Source organism: Suricata suricatta, chromosome 4, assembly GCF_006229205.1.
Source record: "Suricata suricatta isolate VVHF042 chromosome 4, meerkat_22Aug2017_6uvM2_HiC, whole genome shotgun sequence".
Lineage (NCBI taxonomy): Eukaryota > Metazoa > Chordata > Mammalia > Carnivora > Herpestidae > Suricata > Suricata suricatta.
The window spans coordinates 143,462,615-143,480,750 of NC_043703.1; the positions used below are offsets into that span (position 1 = coordinate 143,462,615).

The 18,136-nt window shown below is 53.9% G+C and overlaps 1 protein-coding gene across 6 annotated transcripts in view; it reads right to left on the reverse strand.

Annotated features, from left to right (window-relative positions):
* Positions 1-3,876: 3,876 nt before the first annotated feature.
* Positions 3,877-18,136, reverse strand: part of BABAM2 (BRISC and BRCA1 A complex member 2) — a 396,153-nt gene continuing 381,893 nt past the window's right edge. For 4 of the 6 annotated variants that reach the window (XM_029938034.1, XM_029938032.1, XM_029938039.1 and 1 more), the window contains one exon: positions 14,441-14,676. In XM_029938034.1, the coding sequence (XP_029793894.1) occupies positions 14,664-14,676 (13 nt within the window). In that variant the 3' untranslated portion in view covers positions 14,441-14,663. Of the gene's footprint in view, positions 4,311-14,440; positions 14,677-18,136 lie in introns of those variants that run through there. The other 2 variants (XM_029938035.1, XM_029938033.1) reach the window with 1 other exon arrangement.

Sequence of the window (18,136 nt, forward strand, 5' to 3'; positions counted from 1 at the left end):
TTGCACATTTGCGTGCAGGAGAGCCCCAGGATGGGCCTGTCCCCATGAACTGGGGCAGTTTCCGGGGCCTGCGCTATTTATAGGCCCAGCAAGAGGCCAGCTGAGTGTGGTTATTTCTCTGCCAAGGCTGTGCCTCCAAAACAAAGAGTCAGTGGCTGTCAGGAACCGAAACTGAGTCAGACGCAAAAGTGACCTGTGCCGCTCTGATTTTTTGGCCTGCGATAGCAGGTTCCAGAATGAATAAGCAGGTCACTGGGGTGTTTGTTCTCGAGCACTACGCAGAGCAGTGCGCTGGCCCAGCGTGGCGGGGGTGGGGACGCCCACAGACACTTCCCGGCGCGCATTCGCCAATATCAAGATGCGTCACAATTTTGTCTTCCTAGTGATCCAAGACAGGGCCACTCTTCCAAAGGCCACATTCATTGGCAGGACTGCTCAACAGGGGCATTCTGATTCTTCAGAAAAAGGCCAAAGTCAACATCAGAAAATCATCTTTCTGTTCTGCAATAATAATAGCCACTTGTTATCAAACTTTCCTGTGGGCCAAGCACCGTACCAGGTACTTGAAAGGGCATTTCTGATTTTATCCTCATAACCTTAGGAGACAGATATTTGCTCCCATTTTACAGATGAGAAAACAGGGCTCCCAGAGATTAAGGGAAAACCCGCCCTGGGGTCTGTGGACCCCGGTAGAGGCACCCACAAGCACCCTCCCTGCTCTTCCCACGTCTGCATCCAGTGACCTCACATCGATAGCTTGAAATCGATCACAGCGGGAGTATTTACACCGTGGAAACTGGCAAACAGTACAAATCATGCTCCTCCTGTTTTTCTCGTCCTTTTTTAAACTGCTGAACTGCCTGTCAAATATTTGCCAGCCACCAAGTGGGCAGAGCCAGGAGTCACATAGAAGTCTCTCTCCTCGGGGTGCCTGGGTGGCTCAGACAGTTAAGCATGGACTTCAGCTCAGGTCATGATCTTGCAGTTCATGAGTTCGAACCTGGCATTGGGCTCTGGGCTGACAGCTCAGAGCCTAGAGCCTGCCTCCGATTCTGTCTCCCTCTCTCTCTGCTCCTCTCCTGCTCGCTCTCTCTCTCTCTCTCTCTCTCTCTCTCTCTCTCTCTCTCTCACACACACACACACACACACACACACACACACACACATTCTCTCTCTCAAAAATAAATATTGAAAAAAGAAGACTCTCTCTTCAAGTTCACATTCTTTCCAGTTCATTCCCAGGAGCAAACTGGCTCTATCATGGAGCCCCATCAGGCTGGAGGCAGTGGGTCCTCAGAAAGCCGAGCGGCTGGGAGAAGGCTGAACATTAGCGGCCTCTGAACATTAGCAGGTCTCTTGCGCCTCTGTCCTGGGCCTCCCAGGAGATACCTGGGTATGACTGGTCCTTGTCCTGGGTATCGGAGTCCTTGTCCTCGTCTGTGCTGAGCTAAAGATTCAACCGAAATGACAAGGGCTAACTCAACTGGAGACAGGATTTATGAGGTAATAATAACGTGCTCTTATATATGGCACTTTTCTTCTTCAAAGCATTTTATAGCCACTCACTAATTAGTCCTGGGCTGCGCTCTGTACGCAGGTACAATGCGTGATGATTGGCTGAACTTGCAAGAAGCGTTTAAAAACACACAGGTGACTGTCATCCGTTGGCTTCCGTTGCTGTCAGGGGTAGATGGAAGACTCACAGTCCCTGGTTTTGAATCCTTAGCATTCGCAATACGAGGTGGCTATTGTCACCTTCTGCTGTTTGGTTCCTACTAAGAAAATCAGCCCAAACCCTCCCCTTGTGGCAAAGGAGGCAAAAGTCTCTTTAAGAGTCATAGACTCCTCATGCTCACAAACCTATACACGGCGCATCATCCTTTGCTGGGAAAGAAAAAAATGTGTCTGTTTTGCGAGAGAGATGTGGACATACACCTGACGCAGCGCTGTGGGTCTAGAGCTGGGGGCCTGTGTCAAATCCTGATGCTGGCACAGCTGGCTGGTGGTTGTGGGTAACTCACTTAACCTTTCTGTTCTTGTTCCCTCATCTGTGGAAACATCTACCCAGCGGCTTGCTTCATAGGCCTGCTATAGAGACGCTGGGACCAAGTGTGTGCTGGCACTTGCCAGGCACGCCGCCTGCCCACACTGTTATTGGTGGTCCGGTGGCCTGAACAGATAGGCGCCCCTAGAGGTTCATTCCAAGATCACACTGCCCACCACTGGCTGGTGTCACTATTGACTGGCTGTTTGAAGTGCCAAGGGTCCAGGCCATGAGACCTGACCCCTCACCCCCAACTACCGACCACCCTGTGCTTAAACCAGCGCTAGAATCCCCTAACTGGGTCTGCAGCCTTGACTCCGTCAACTCCTGGCTCTGTGGGCAGCGAGCCCTATCCAGGCGCCTCCATAGGGGGACGTAGTGACAGCATCGTGGGGCAGAGAGAGTGAAGCGTGGCCCGTGGCGGCATGGAGGTAGAGAGGACCGTTGGGTGGCCAGCGGCAGAAGAGGCCCCAGAGTGGTCGGGGGGCTTAGGGCTCGGAAGAATCGCCCGGGGAGTTTTATCATGATTCAAATGTCGAGGCCCCGATGGGGGAGAACTGATCCTGCAGAACTGCAGTGGCGCGCAGAGCAGCAGCTCTTGGAAAAGCTCCCTGGGGTGGTCCGGATGAGCCAAGTGCTTGTATTACACAGAGAAGGGACTTACTCAAGGTCACACAGCCAGCCGCTGGCAGAGCTGGGGTGTGGACATGGGGCGCTGGATGCTTCTCTGTCATGGGAGTTCCCAAGGTTTTGGGGCAGGGAAAAAAGTATCCACGTGGTGTAAGAACCCGGAGCTGGGTGGTCCTCCAGTTGGTGGCTGGCCAGGGCTGGGGTCGGGGTGTGTGTGGGGTGTGTGTATGTGTGTGTGTGTCCCAGCTGTTCTCCTGCCTCCTGGGACCACGCCTGGGCACTGGAGAATACGGGAAGGAGAGGGTCCCCCTCCTGGGTCCCCATAAGGGCTCTGGGCTGGTCCCCTTTCAGGCTCACATGGTAAAAGGGGAACCAAGGGGAGCAGCACGAGGCCCCGTGAAAGCCCACAGGTGGGCCGGGGCTTTGCCCTCACCTGGGAAGGCAGGTTCGAGCACAGGCCCCGCAGGCCGGCTTCTCTCACCTGCGTGCGTCGGTCCTACATCCTGTGCAAAAAGCCTTCGGGATGGGACAATGCTAAGCGAAAGGAGGGAGCTAAGGGAAGTCGCATGATGGTAGTGAGAGGCCTGGCCCCCACTCCAGGCTTGCTCCCATCCCAACTTGCTCGGTGAATTTCGGTAGCTCTTGGGCCTTAGTTCTCTCCGTGCGCGTCAGGGGGCAGCAGGGGCGAGGGGCTGGGGATGGAAACAAGAAGAGTTCTGACAACCCATAATCCCCAACTATAGGAGAACTGGGGCCTGCTCACGGCATCTTCGCCTGCTGCCTGAGCCTGGACATCACATATACTCAGGCGTCCACACCAGCCACGGCCCACAACACCCAGCCTTAGTCCTCCGGGTGGGAGCTGCCGGAGCCCAAGTAGGCCTCCCCTCAGCCTAGGGAGGCGTGACGTGACAGAGGGAAGGACGGTGTCCCTGGCGGATTCAGCCAGCTCTGTGCACGAAGCGCCCACTCAGGGAGCTGGAGGGGTGAGGGTGGGGGTGCTGGGCCCAGATGTTCCTGAGCCCCAGCCTTGGGCCTGGCTGGGTGGGGGCCGAAACCACACGAGGTGGTCCGATTCATTCAGGCAGTGCCTTTTCCGATGGAGAACTGCCCCAAGTGGGAAATGTTGGGTGTAAAACACACACACACACACACACACACACACACACACACACACACACGACACTAGTTTTAAGGACAAATAGAAGCAAAGGGGGGTGTTTAATCTTAAAACTTAAACAAGGTCTCGGAGACAAAGGCTTTCCTGGAATAAGGGCGTGTGCATTTGTGGTGTGTCTCCCTTTCCTCGGAAAAATACTTTGTCATAATTCGTGATTTTATTTCTTCCAGCTAAGAAATATACCGAAGGACACAAAGAGGGAGCAGCCGGAGGTGGGGGCCGGCTCGCCGCCGGCCAGCTTCAGTCTGGGTCCCAGGCGGGCGCGCAAAGCCGCTGTGGGAGCAAAACGCTGCCACGAAGGCGTTCCCAGCGGCTTCCAGGAAGCGGCCATATGTGCTGACACGCATGTGGACGGAGCAGTCTGGCTGGCCACTTCTCAAGGCTGGTGTTTCCTAGAGCTTTCCATTGGCAAACGCTGCCTCCTGGAACTGAGGGACAAAGGTTTTGAAATAAGCCCTGGTGGGAAAGAGGGGGAGAGAAAAGTTGTGGTTAGCACAAACAACTTGGGAAAAAAAGTGCAACTCAGAGCTTTCAAGCTAACTCAGAACAGTTGTTATTTATTGTTCGTGCATCTGGGGTTGGATTTCCCTTCCCTGCTGATGCAGAGCCCTCTGGATTTTTCCAGCAGAGGTACACACAGTTCACTACGGTGTTATCTTGTGTGGATATTTAAAGGGCCTGGATGCAGACCTTCCTGGCGGCCAGTTCCTATTAGACATCAGTGCTCAGTCTCCCTCTGCTTTTCCCGGGCCAAAGACAGGGTCCTGATCCCTGCGACAAGCCAGAGAGTGGCCAAGCCAGCCACCCTGTCGTTTTTGTGACCTGAAATATAAAGCGGTTTGTACTCTTCATTCAGTGGGAGCTTTGACTTCATATAGACAAAGAGGGTCTCATAAAATGGATTTCTAAGTGTCCCATGGTCTCCATTTACTTCACATATGTGCAGTTTGGTCTACTGGAAAGAAAGCCAGGCTGGGTACCAAGAGAACGTTCCTTGGTCAGGCTGGCGACAGGATCTGGGGCAGACCATCTGGCCTTCCTGGAACCCAGATTCACTCTGTAGAGATGGGCTCCACGTTCTCCACGGGTCCACTCTGCCAGGCATGGTATGCGGCGTCAGGGGCTGTGTGATGACGCAGACGGGGCCTCTGCCCCGCAGGAGATCCCATTTTAGGGGATCACGTAAGCAGTGACAACCGAGGCAGTCAGTGCACCTATGGAGGTACCGTGAGGCACCAGGCTGGCACAGTTGGTGAAAGTGGGGGCTGGGAATAGGCATCATGGGTGCTCTGGGCAAGAAACACAGCCAGAGCAGAGATGGGGGCCCACGGTGCTTGCTGTGAGCTGGGAACTCAAAGCTCTGCCATAAGACAAAAGGTGAGGTAGAAAGTGACCCTGCCCCTGGTCACCCGGGCTCCCCTCCAACTTCTCTCTCCCCCCGCCCCTGACTCACATGAGGCCAGAGTAGTCACACCTTACTTACCCAGAGTGGCTCACTCAGAACCACAACATGAACTAGGACGGGCCACCAAGAGGCCCTGTCACCACCAATACCACAAAGGCTGCAAACGGGGCTCCTTCTGTGCAGGGGTGAGTAGCCCTACACAACTCAAAGGCCCTGGGTCCCACAGGGCAGTTACAATTACACCTGACTGCCCACCCGCTCCCCCAATGCCAAGTCAACCGAAACTTCATTCAAATGTCACCACTTTGGCTTTTGCAGTCCTGGCCTCTGCGGCCTCCTTTCTCAGGAAGCTCTCCGCTTGGGTGACATTCTACATGCTAGGTCTCCTACCTCCCTCCTCCTCGCTGTGCTCCCCTGAGGAGCTCACGGGGACCCTCCCATCTTGCCCCACCCCCGCCTCCCATGCCCCGTGTTGTTCTCAGGCTCGGCCCCTGTAGCACAGAGCCAGGCAATCTGGGCCTCCGCCCTCATTTCCCTCCCAAACTTCCGGTCCCACGTTCCAGCCACCTGTGGAACACTGTGACCTGGATGTCTCTGTGATTCAAACCAGTGTGCTCTGAATCTAAGGTTCCTCAACAGCATGTCTTTGAACGTGCTTTGACTTGGACTTCTGTAACAGGACCCTGTGTCCATGGCTCCCACAAGCCCTGTGGCAAATTCATCCTGATGTTCCTCCTCCTCCTCCACAATGTCCCTCCGTCCTTGGTGACGCCCCCTGGCTCCAGATCTGGTTACTTTTTAACAAAATCGCTGCAGAAGGCAGTTTCTCCCCTGGGCATGGGCTTACTTCACCTTTCTGCTGTGACTAGAGACCTTTTCTTCTTCGAGACCCTGCATGCCCCCCAGGCTTGCAGCCTGACGCTCTATGATTTTCACTATCTGGTTCCAACGTGTTAAAAAGGTTGTTTCTGCCTTTCCATTTCATTTTTGGGTTCATGCACCCCTCCCTTGAGAAGCTAAGAGAGGGAACGATCCTTTTCCAGAAAAACTGCGGGCATGCCCCTCACCCGTCTGCAGCTGGGGGGGGGGTGTCACAGACGCCCTGAAGCCCATGCGCGGTCCAGGATGCAAGCCCTCCACTCCAGTGTGGCCCCCTGCTCTTCCTCACACGTGCCGTTTCCCACCTCTGGGCTTTACGCCTGCTCAGGCCGGAGCATCTGTCACATATGCGTGGTGGGCCCTGCAAAGCAGGGAGCATAAATCCTCAGTGGCCCTACAGGCCGACCCGAAGACGGCACTCAGCGAGACCTTCGCGGCTGTAATTAAGGTAACTACGGATGGCCACCGGTTTGCAGGAGGAGTTAAAGCCTGTCCGTTACATGCTGGTCAGGAAGGTGAGAGAGTAGCCTCTGAAAGCAGACGAGTGTGCCATGTAGGTACTGAAGAAGCGAATGCAGTCTGTTCTCGAATTTCCAATTAGGCCAACAATTAGAAGGATAAAGCAGCCTCCTCCATCCACATCCTGCCTAACATGGTCCTGAGCCGGCCACACGGTCACAGTCTCTGAGACCTATGACCTCAAAGCCCTTTCCTGCCAGTTGCACCACCACAGTTGTCCTGAGGGATTGTGTGGTGCCCAGACCTAGAGCGAGGCTGGAAGGGGGGGGGAGGCCCTGGGCTGTTTCTCATCAGCAGCAGGGGTGATGAGTCCAACCTGATGTGACGCCTGCACGGGACCACGTAGGAAGGGATCTTGTCCACTGGCCCAGGGTGTGGGCCACTCATTCCTCACCTATGTTCATCTGCTGCTGTGCGCCCAGCGACACGCATGTGTTTGCTAGGGGACAGCCTCGTGGTCCATCCTCAAGGGTCAGCGATTGACAGGCTGCTGCCAACGTCCATGTCTTTGCTTTGCTGCCCAAGGTGTCCTATGGAGCGTGACCGACCACAGGACCGCTGGGCAGGGTGGTGTCCCCACCCCAAGTTACAAAAGTTACAGGTTGGCCCCACGACAGGCACCCAATGAGTGGACGGGGCCGGCTGGAGCTGGGGTGGCCCCTGCGTGCTGGGTCACATGGGTCCCGAAGCGAATCTGATCAGCTGTTGTTCCTTGGAAACTTCTGGGGTAGGGGCTGCCACAGTACCAGCTCCTTAAACCAAAAGGTCTTGGCAAGAAGGAGCGAGCTTTAGAGCAAGTTCTTTCCTTTCTTCAGAAAGTTCTGAAGTTTCCTGTTCTGTCCTGGGCTTTCCCTCCGGGGCGAGCTGCGTGACGCCAAGGGGAAGCAGTGTGGAGAAGAGCTATTTAAAGGCATGAGGCTCCCAGCTGTTGTCAGCGGGCGCTGATGCACTGGGCTCCTCACGACACCAGCTCGAGGAGAGGGAGGAGGAGGACAACCGGCTCCGCTCATCTATAGAGTTTTCTTTTAAGTGCTGTTTTCATTTAGTTCGCTTCTTATCAGAGAAAATGGACAAGGGCCCAGGGTAGAGCTTGCCAAAGGCTCTAGTCATCTATCACCTTTTAAAGAACTCTTGGACCCCAAGACAAACTGTACGGCAAGCTTTAAAGTGCCAGTGTGCGGCAGGGTGGGGGAGGGAAGGTCTCTTCCCCTCCCGGCTAACCGGCCAGGAGGACCCGTGGAGAGAGAGGCCCTGAGTCAGTCAAAGTCATCATCTCTATTCACGCTGGAAGGGAATTTATTTTTAGACCAAATTTGAGCTGAATGTGCCTTAGGACAAAGAAAGGTTCTGACCTTTTTCACTGGTCTCAGTCCCTCTGCTCTGGGTTTTATAAAATCACAGCTCAGTCCAACCCCAGAGTCTCAAGTAGGAAGAAGAAAGCGGACCCAGGCTGAGGCTGGGTAGGTTTTCCATGGATTCAGAGCAGGAGTGGCTCCTGGCCAGGCCTCGGCTCCCAGGCACGACAGGGAGTCAGGCAGACAGACCCCTTGGGCCAGGAGTCGGGGAACAGGCGCTCAGCGGAAATCTCTTCCCTTCTCCAGGAGTCGGATCCTTCATCTACAAAGCGGGGCCCTGTAGGTGGTGGGCCGTACAGGGCGAGGTGGGGAGTGCAGTGTGCGCTCCGGAGCTGGCTCACCTGGGCTAGAGCGTGCGCACTGCTCTGTACCGGCTCTGTCGCTTGGGCAAGTGACTCACCTCTCCAGCTTTAATTTCTTCAACTACGAAAGGGGGAAAATAACCTTCATTTGCCTTAAAGGACTAAATAAGATGGCCCAAGTAGGCACTTGGCTTGGTTCCTGGCAGAACAGGTGATCAATAGATGTCAATGGTTACCATGGGCACCGAGCTGGGTCTGAGGGGAGAGGCTCTGAGGCCGTGGGAGCAGCAGTAGACAGAGGCCCTGTGGGGAAGAAGAGGACCCAGGGTCTTTGCCTCAGTTCATCCTTTCCGCCACAGCTTGGATCACTCCTCGCTTGTCACGTTGGGCGGGGCAGTTGGAGGCACACAGATGGCCAGTCTCAGGGGCGGACCTCCACCCAAACTTGTCAGGACACTGTGCAGCTCTTGAAATCCAGCCCCGAGCTGCTAGTGGTGTACTTGGGTTATCAAAGGAGGGGCCGTGTGGGCAGAGATGCATCTGCACCCTCGTTGGTCTTCTGCTCGAGCTGCTGGGTATGTTCCTGGGTGCGGCTCTGGTCAAAGGCCTGGTCACAGAGGAAGCTGCGGCTGTGAACTGGAGGGATGTTGAAGAATCACAGGGCGCTGGCGGCCCATGATGGGGGTGTCCAAGTTGGCTGGGTCCCCACACAGCTCTTCTGTTCAGGGTAACATGTATTGTAAGGGGTAGTCAGTGGGTCAGGTGGAAAGGGTATTGAACCACGGAGACATGAGTTCTAGTCCAGGCCTTGGCTTGTCGTGTCATCTAGAACTGGGACTCAGTGCCTCACCTGGAACGGGAAGATTTATACCTGATGATCCCCTGGTGCCACCCATGGATGGCTCGGAGATAGCCATGTGACCTGGAGCAAGCCATTTAACTTCTTTGTGTCTTGATTCTTCATCTGTTAAGTTAGGGCCCTAGCCAAGCCCAGGGCCCACCGTGTCACAGGTGGTGGCAGTGTGGAAAGGTGGTGGTGGTTATACCTGTGACGCCTTTCCACAAACACGACAGGTCGGTGATGCACGCTGCAGGGCTCCGGGGGGAGGTTTAGTGGCACCACAGACAGCACGTGACAGGGATAGGAGGCCAGTGCCCCAGCCCTCTCTCTGCCATCCCGCCAAGGGAGGTCCCAGAGCAAGCTGTTAATAATCGGTGTGTTCTGGGGAAGTGGTTCTGGAGGCCCCGGAGACTTACCATGGGACCAGCAGGGAAATCCGCAGAGGCCTTCCGGTGAAGGAAGTTAGGAATTGTGCCCAAAAAGGGCTCATCAACAGGGGTTTTCCCTACTGGGACTGTAGTTGTCTATTTATTGAATGAATCTTTCCAAAGAATAAAAATCCACATTTGAGCATGTAAATCGATACAGCGTTAAGAAAAGCATAACAGAAACAGAAAGCAAAGCCCAAAGAGGTTGGCGCCTCTGGAGAAGGGGAAGGGACCATGTGGAGCAGGTGGAGCTCGGCTGTCAGTGTGGCAGGAAGCCCCACTGTCTGTCTGCAGGCAGGAAAACAGAGGCTTGGTGAGTTCGTGAGGATAATGTGCCCTGTGGTGCCCTGATCCCGGTGCCCCTGGGGCGCATCTTCCCACAGGCCGGAGCCCCCGGGGTCTCACTGCCCTTAGCCTTGCTTACTTGGGAGTCAGTGTCGTCCGAAAGCCTAAACAATTATCTTCTTCTGAAATGGGACTCAGTAGTCTCTTTCCGGAATTCGAAAATAATTTTCTCTGGGCTATCACGAGATGAGTCTCATGATGTCTGCCAGAGTCAGGCCAACGTGGTGGCGGGGCGGGAGAAGTGGTTCGGGGACACGACCCTCGTTGTCAGGAAATCAAGGAAATATCAATCAGGTCAGAATGCATTTTTTGCAGACAGGCAAGTTCCCAAACATCTAAGGCCCATTTCTTTCCCTGCTTTTCTGTTGCAGCTGTGAATTCAACTGGCACATGTTTTTAATCAGTCATATGAAAACCGATTGTGGTCTGAAAATCAAAGCGGTCCTGTAAATAGCGAGACAAAGTCCTACTAATCGTTTCTCGTGGTCTGGCCTGGTCCTCATTGTCCTGAACGGGCCACTGTAAATACTGACTCATCTGAGGTTACCCTCCTCCTGTCAGAGGAGCCAGCCTTAAAACAGGATCGCTACAAAGAGTCCTGCCTCTACCCCAATGCCCTCCACCCCAAACCCTCCAAAGGCCCCTGTGAAGTCTGCCCATCTGACTCTGGGTGCCTTGGTGGGCAAGGGACTGGCACAACAGAAGCTTATTTTGTGGCTGCACCCCAGGCGACGGCCGCCTGGCTCTCCGGCGTGGGCTTTGGGAACAAACGAGTGGTTGTAACCGGCTCACTCAGTCTCCCTACACGTGCTGATCCCTGAGCACGCCGGGTTCATTTTAGAGGGTCCAAACTCGCGAAACAAGAAAATCAACACGCTTGAGAGGCAAAGGCTTGATTTCTTACTGAGAACATAGCATCCCAAGCTCACAGCTTCGGGCGGCAGCCCCCGCCCTTAGCTGGAATCAGTCTCCCCTCTGCTGGGTCCCATGGCACCCTGGGCCTCCAACCTCAGGCCCAGCCACGGTCTGCCTCGAGTCTGGAATGTTTAGATTGGTGTCTAGACGATGCCCTGTGCAGCTCGGGCTCCTCGCCTGTGAGACTGCCAATGGCTGAGACTGTATTCGCAGTATGTGTTGAATTAAATCAAATGCCGTTTTAGGAGGACTTCAACAACCAACCGACCGAGATCCATTTCTAGACATCAAAGTACTGGGATGGGATCTGGCTCCTTCTAAATCACAGGGTATTTATAAGTGCTTACTAAAATGATCAAAATTACCTAGTGGTTCTCTCTCCACGGAGGCCCTCTGGAGCCTGGCCAGTTCCTTTGGGCCACAGCAGCTTGCAGGCAGCTTCTGCAACTGCAGGGGTGAGGCCTTGTCCCCAGGGGCTGCAGGTGTCTCTGGCCCCTTGGAGTCTCCTGGCACAGTGCACGAGAAGGCGGTGTAGGAGGATGGGAGAGATCAGCCAGCCAAACGAGAGGGAGGGACGGGTAGTCCTTCTGGGCTCCTGAGCCTCCCCGCAGCCACAGGGCCGCCATCCTCCACCGGGTGCCACCTCTGTGCACACACATCTATCATATTCCAACCATTCTCCCACAGCCACCATATGCTCTCCAATGGCAAGGTGGTCATGTTCATCTGCCTTGGCACCCCAGGATTGTGTATGGGGCTCCACACACAGCAACTCAATAAATACTTCTAATGAATGTAGACATTTGGCTTAAAGGTGCTTTAGAATTATATTTTGGGACAAAAGGAGGTCTCAGAGGTCATGTAGCCCAATCACTGCAGGGAAGGGAAAACGGAGAGCCAGAGAAGTTGGTGGCTCCTCGAACACAGCATATGATAATTACAGCTGTCAGCACAGTCTCCTCTGTAAGTCTCTGAATGGCAGAATTTGGCGATGGTTCATCCTGAGGGCCCAGTAGTGCTCACCTTCCTTCAGGCCTCATAGCAAGTGGATGCCAACTTGGTGCATGAGTGAATGAATGAATGAATGAATGAAGGGAACGCCGCTGGAGGCCCTGGAGTTGGCGCAGTCCTCCCTCGCATTCCTCTCGGCCTGATGTTGCCTGCATCCTGAACCTGACTGATGAGAGGTTGGGGGGGTACCATGTGGCCACTGAGAAAGGCTGGGCCCCTGGGTGGGGGAGTGGGCTGAGATGATGGGCTGCACCTGGTTGGGCTGAGGCCAGACTGTGGGGGAGGGGGGCTAGAGAGTGTGGCACTGCCTGGGGACTCAGAGCAGAGCCACGGGCCTATGCTCGTCTTCTGTCCCCCACTGTGCCGTGGAAGGCAGGCACCTCAGCAGCGGGCACCGGTCTTCTTCTGCCACTGCCCAGGGGTGCACGAAGAGGAGCTGAGCACTGGCTCCTGCAGATGGCTGTGCGGATGCCTGTGAAGGGTGCCAGGAGCCCTCCCCAGGCCTGGCCAGGACCATGTCTACTCTTGTGCTCACCTGTGCTGAGAAGTGACCGCCTGTCTGATGGCAGTGAGTCACTGCCAAGGCCACAGATGACTCTCCCCTTCTTAGTCAGCGAAGGGGGAAAAACCAAAGGACAGACCTCAAAGAGGAAGTGCTCAGGGTCCTGGCCATGCTGGCCATGTGGAGCGTGTGTCCAAGGCCCCAAGTCACACTCCAGTAGGGACTGGGTCTCAAGGCTCCTGCTCTGTACTGCCAGACCCCCGCAGGGCCAGGGTACCACTTAGGAGATGGACTCTGGGGCATAAACAATCCTGTCCTCCCTAGAGAGTCTCCCCAGAGCTTTAAAGTGGTATTTGACTGGCTGGGAATCGGGATTCTTCACTTAGACTCAGCCTCTGGAGGCCACAGCTCATGTCTTCCATGGCTGCCGGGGCCCAGCTTTTCGTCACTCTGGCATTCTGAGTATTCGCCCCCCAAACTGGATGTTGTTCACAGGTACCCCTTGCGGACTGTGGGGAGGGGCAGCAAGGATGGCCATGGTCCCTCTTCTTTCCATTCTAATCCCCCTGCCTGGCAGCTGAAATAAGACCCCCAGACGTCTGGCTCTCAGGGCTTCCAGATGGAAGAGAGCAGTTCCCAAAGAAGAAACAATTCAATAGGAGAGGCAGCCCGAGGCCTACCCTCCCTGCTGCGCCGCAGGGGCCTTAAAAGAAACTTCCGGCGGGCTATGCTGGGCTGGGCTTGCGGTGGAGTTCTCCAGCAGGCTGACAGGAGGCAGAACTCTGGCAGGTGGGGGGCTTTAAGGGTCTTCTGATCAGATCGTTCTGAGGAGCATCGCAGAGGGCGGGGAGGAGGACGGGGGGAGGAGCCCACCTGCTCCGTAGGGCTCTTCCCACTCTGCACCAAGCCGGGGGCCCCCGGGCGTGCTGCGCACAGACAGCTCTGGCCCCATGTGCCAGTTACGGACAGCAAGGGCTGGAAGGGAGGACTGGGAGGAAATGCAGGACACACAACATGGACACAGGATATCCATGCATGGTATCCAACAGGCTGGTCACGTGGTTGCCGTGGGCTGTGAAATCACTATAGTGGGTCCCAACCAGCATTAAAAGGAAACAAAATAAAGTTAGAGTGTATCGCATGTGGCGAGGGCAAACAGTTTTTCATAAAACCTTTTAGTTAGCAATACGGAATTAGGTTATAAAATAAATAATTCCCATGGGTTGCGGTAAAAAAACCCTGGAAGCCGTAAGTGTAAAGGAAGGGGGGTGCTTTCTACTCGAGACATCATCCTATTTGTTTCCATCTATATTATTTTACGTTTACTTCTCTGATGGGCCTCCCACCGGGGAGGTGTCATCATCTCTGTTTCTGCCAATGAGAAATCTCCGATTCAGAGACGCAAAGTCGCTTTTCTAAGCTCACACAGGTGATCAGCGGCAGTGCTATTCATAAGTCCAGAGCTGCTGGACTTCCAGAGACATGGTTTTTCCACACCGCCATGGTTTCCAGAGGAGAGAGAGGAGGAGGAGGCCGGGGCCCAACGTCTGGGGCTGCAGTGTGACGCTGAGTCCCTCAAACCCCTCTGTGTGCTCGGGGATTTCTCCAGTGCTCTGATTTGGCGATCCTGCCCACCCTCCCCCAGCACCAGGTTAGCTACATTTGGGTCTTCTCCACTAACACTGGAGTTACCGACAGCCCAGGAATGAATTCAGAGAGTTACTTATTGCCAGCTCCTGTTACACCCACGTGTGCTCTTACAAACCACTGCTAAATGGCCGTCCCTCTTGTAGGTTTATGTGTCCAGAGGTGTTGACTGTCATCTTTAGTCCCCTTCTAGGGACGTGCGGTGGGTGGCTTTTCATAGAATTATGACTGCAGTAACAAGGGACAAAGGGATGAGCTGGGCCTCCCTCTCGCTTGTCCCCCGGATTCCTGGAAGTCCTTAAAGCACCGCCGTGAAGAACGAGGCCCACTCTGAACGTCCGCGAGGAGGTGGAGAAAGTACGGGAAGGACATGTGCGGCCTGCCCGGGCACACATAAGAGGCATCATAAACGTTCTCTGAATAATGAGCCCCAGAAGAACAGAGGGCAGAAGGTCTTTTACTATTAAGGTCATTTGGCATCTTAACACTCTCCAGGGTTGCTGAGAGGTCCTATGTCTGGAACGTGCTATAAAATGGGAGGTATTATTATCTTGACATAATTGAGCTGTAGATTAGGAATGGGGAGGCCGGAAGTGTGATCCCGGCTCTGTTTCTTACTGGCGATGCGACGTGGGACGGGCCAGCTCACCTCTCGGGGCCTCACATGTCCCATCTGTAAAGTGAAGGGATGGCTTCTGAGGTCACTTCCAGGTCTAAAACACTACTATCCACGGCTACTACTATTACTACTACTACAATTATTATTATTATTATTGCTTTGGTAGCAATCCAACCACTTTAGCCAGAGACAGTGTCTTAAGTGGAAACAGTAATTAATGAACGACCTCTCCCTGTGCTTTGCTAGAGGGGTTCTCTCAAAGCCTTAATAAGCATTGTCAGAGATATCACACATGTCTGAGGTTTCTAGATCTCTCCCTTTGTCTCCAGATCTGATGCACGACCCGAAGACTGGGTGGCCAGCATCTATCTTTCCATCCTTCAGACTAGCAGACAGCCAAACGCTCACTCATCATGGAGAGCTCTGCTCTAGTAACGGCGGGACCCTGCAGGGATCAGGGAATGCATCTGAGCAGGGCCCTGGCCCTCGGAGGCACACAGACACTTGACTCCTGGAGCAGAGAGCTGCATGCTAATTCTGGTCGGAGCTGGATGGCTTCACTTTCGCAGTCATGGGCCAAGCCCTCCTTGACCTGCTCCTCCTTACTGCTAGTGCTCTGGAGCAACCCCAGCAAACGTTCTGCCTCGAGTTTGCTTTCCTTTCTGCTCAGAGCTATACCGGGGCATTAGCCAGCAGGCCAGACGTCTAGCACCTTTAATAACAACAATAATAATTTGCATTTATACAAGGTCTTTCATCGGGGAATCTTAAAGTGTATCGCAAACAATAATTAATTCCCCTTGGCAACTTTGGGAGCCAGTTAAGTAGGAGAGCATTTGCTTTGCAGGTAAAGGGAACTTGATGGACTGTGCAACATGCTGGAGCCCTCCCTCCGTACCCACACCTACCCACCTGCCCTCCAGGCCTGGCATAAACATCAGGCCGTCCCCAAAGCCTGCTGCTGCCAACCCCAGCCGCAGCAAGTGTCCGGCCTCTGCAGCTCCCACTGGGGAACTACTCGTTTGGAGTAACCAGAGACAGGGCAGAGGGGATCTTAGGATCCTGCGCAAGGCAGGACTTGCCCTGACAGTACTTCTGAGGGGGCGACCCTCCAGCACTGGCCTGTTCACTTTCATGAGGGAGAGCTCATGACCTAAAGGCATGTCTAATAGTTACAATGCCTTGCCTTATTCTAAACTGAAATCTACCCCCTGGGAACCCCCACCCATGGGTGCTACTTGTGTCTTCCGGAACAAAACAGCCCACCTAGGTTGTTTGGGGTTGCAGGTTGATGTCTCTTGTGTACCTGTCATTGCCTCCGTGATCACCCTTGGGCAGAGCAGAGGTTTAGGGAGGCCTTGCAAACTGAATGGTGGGGGCAGCGCAGGCCACCACCGTGTGCCCGGGGCCCAAGGTCAGGCTACCTTCCTGAGCACCGTGGACAGGAGCTCCCTGGTGTTGCCGCCTCTGGAGCCCTGGGTCTGCCCGGCTCGGAATGCAGCCTTTTAGATTCCCCACCCTTCTGACGCGGGTGCTGGATGCCTCTGTGCTCATGTTGGGGAGCTGTACCCCAGTAACACAGAAATACTCTCATTTTCTGTCACATGCTTGACAATCAATGAAGACCCTTTCTTCCTACATCTATTAAGTCTAGAAAATAACTGCCAACTGCAGGGTCTGGTTTTTGGAGACCAAGCCAAACAATAACCTCACTGATTCTTTTTTAAACAATTCTTTGTCAGAATAAATAGCTGGTGCTAAACTTGAGAAAAGGAAGCCTCAGTTGCTGAGCTGGGAACCTACATAAGGACAAGCATTCCACAAACCCCCTCCCCTCCAAGGTGTTAGAGGCAAGACGGACCTCAGGATGAGGGTCAATGGAATCCTTGGCTAAGCTTTATTTCCAAAAGCTAGATCCCCTAGGGAAATCAACAACTCCCTTGAGTGATTTCTGTGTCCTCGCTGGTAGCTTTATGCCCGAAAAGATACCCACCCTCCCTTTGCCAAGAGTGCATTGTTTGGGTGAGAGTTTTCTCCTGGGGCCTTACCATGGAAGGAACCCTGAGCGTGCATCAAAGGCCACTGTTTTCCTAAAACCTGCCACCCTTGTGAACATGAGGTTTGGCCTGCAGTCACAGAGCCTCATCCTGCTTTGCTTTCACGTGATTCCCACTTTCTGGCCTAGAAGCAAGAACGATCATTTCTGGCTAGGATCTGGCCCTGAGTCATTGATCTGGGGGCTATCTGGGAGAAGAAAAAGCAAAGAGGTCAGAGAGGGAACAGGCTGGTCTCATTCTGTGGCAAGGAGAGCACTTCCTAACCACTCTTACTGCCTCAGAGGGAAGAGCGTGGATTTTGGAGCCAGAACTGAAATTCAAATATGGGTGTGCCACTTAGTACCTGTGTCTCTGGGGAAGCTACGTAACCATTTGGAGTCTCCATGTGGTTCCCGTAGGACTCACACGACTGTTGTGAGGAGCCTAGGCCAGTTCACTAACTTGAACCATGTTAGTTTCCTTTCCTTCTGCCTTCCGCTCCTGCTGCTCGGCCTCACGAACACAACTCTAAGCAACTCCTGCTTCACTTTAATTCGAAACATCGATGCAACAGTTTCTGTTTATAAGAGGGTCTGGCATACCTGGGACTACTGACTATATGGTGTCTCCACGTAGTCGGCATTTAATATTTGTTGAATAAGTAAATGAACAAACTTGATACTTGGCATTTTCTAGTTTATGCTTTTAAAATAACCTCATTTTTGGGGCGCCTGGGTGGCTCAGTCAGTTAAGTGTCTGACTCTTGATTTCGGCTCAGGCCACGATCTCACAGTTTGTGGGATCGAGCCTGGTGGTGGGATCTGCACTGGCCTGCTTGGGATTCTCTCTCGGATTCTCTCTCTCCCTTCTCTGCTCTCCCCTGATCACGCTTTCTCTCAAAAATAAATAAATAGATATTTAAGAAAATTAACTTCATTTTAATGCAAGCAACAATCGAGTGTATGGAGTAGATACCACCGCTCTGCTCCCGCTTGCTACAGGAAGAGACAGACTTGGGGAGAATAGGTAACTGGCCCAAGGCCGGCTGTGTGGTCAAGACAGAGGGGAATCTGGACACTAGCTAGCGGCCTGTGGCAGCACAGTGCTTGCCCTGGAAGGTCTTCTGGGCCTTGTGTGCCCACAACCTTGGAGCAGGAAGGGCATGGCTCCAGGGCACTCATGGTCCACCGGAAGGCCCTGTGTTTATCCATAGCATCTGCAGCTAAAAGTGAGGGGCATCGTCATGAGACTGGTGATTTGAAGAAGTAAGTTTTAAAAATCGTAAACATTTTCTAACTGCAAGCTTTCCCTCTCTCAGGCCTCGGGCCTCTGGTCCCAAGCTAACTGCAGGGCTCTTCCCCAGTGCTGGCCTCTCTGGGCAACTATCACCCATCCCCACAGGGAGTGGTGGCACTAATGCCCACACCCCTTCCTTTTCCTACTGCATCTTTCTAGGGCACAGAGAAAAAAAAACCCTG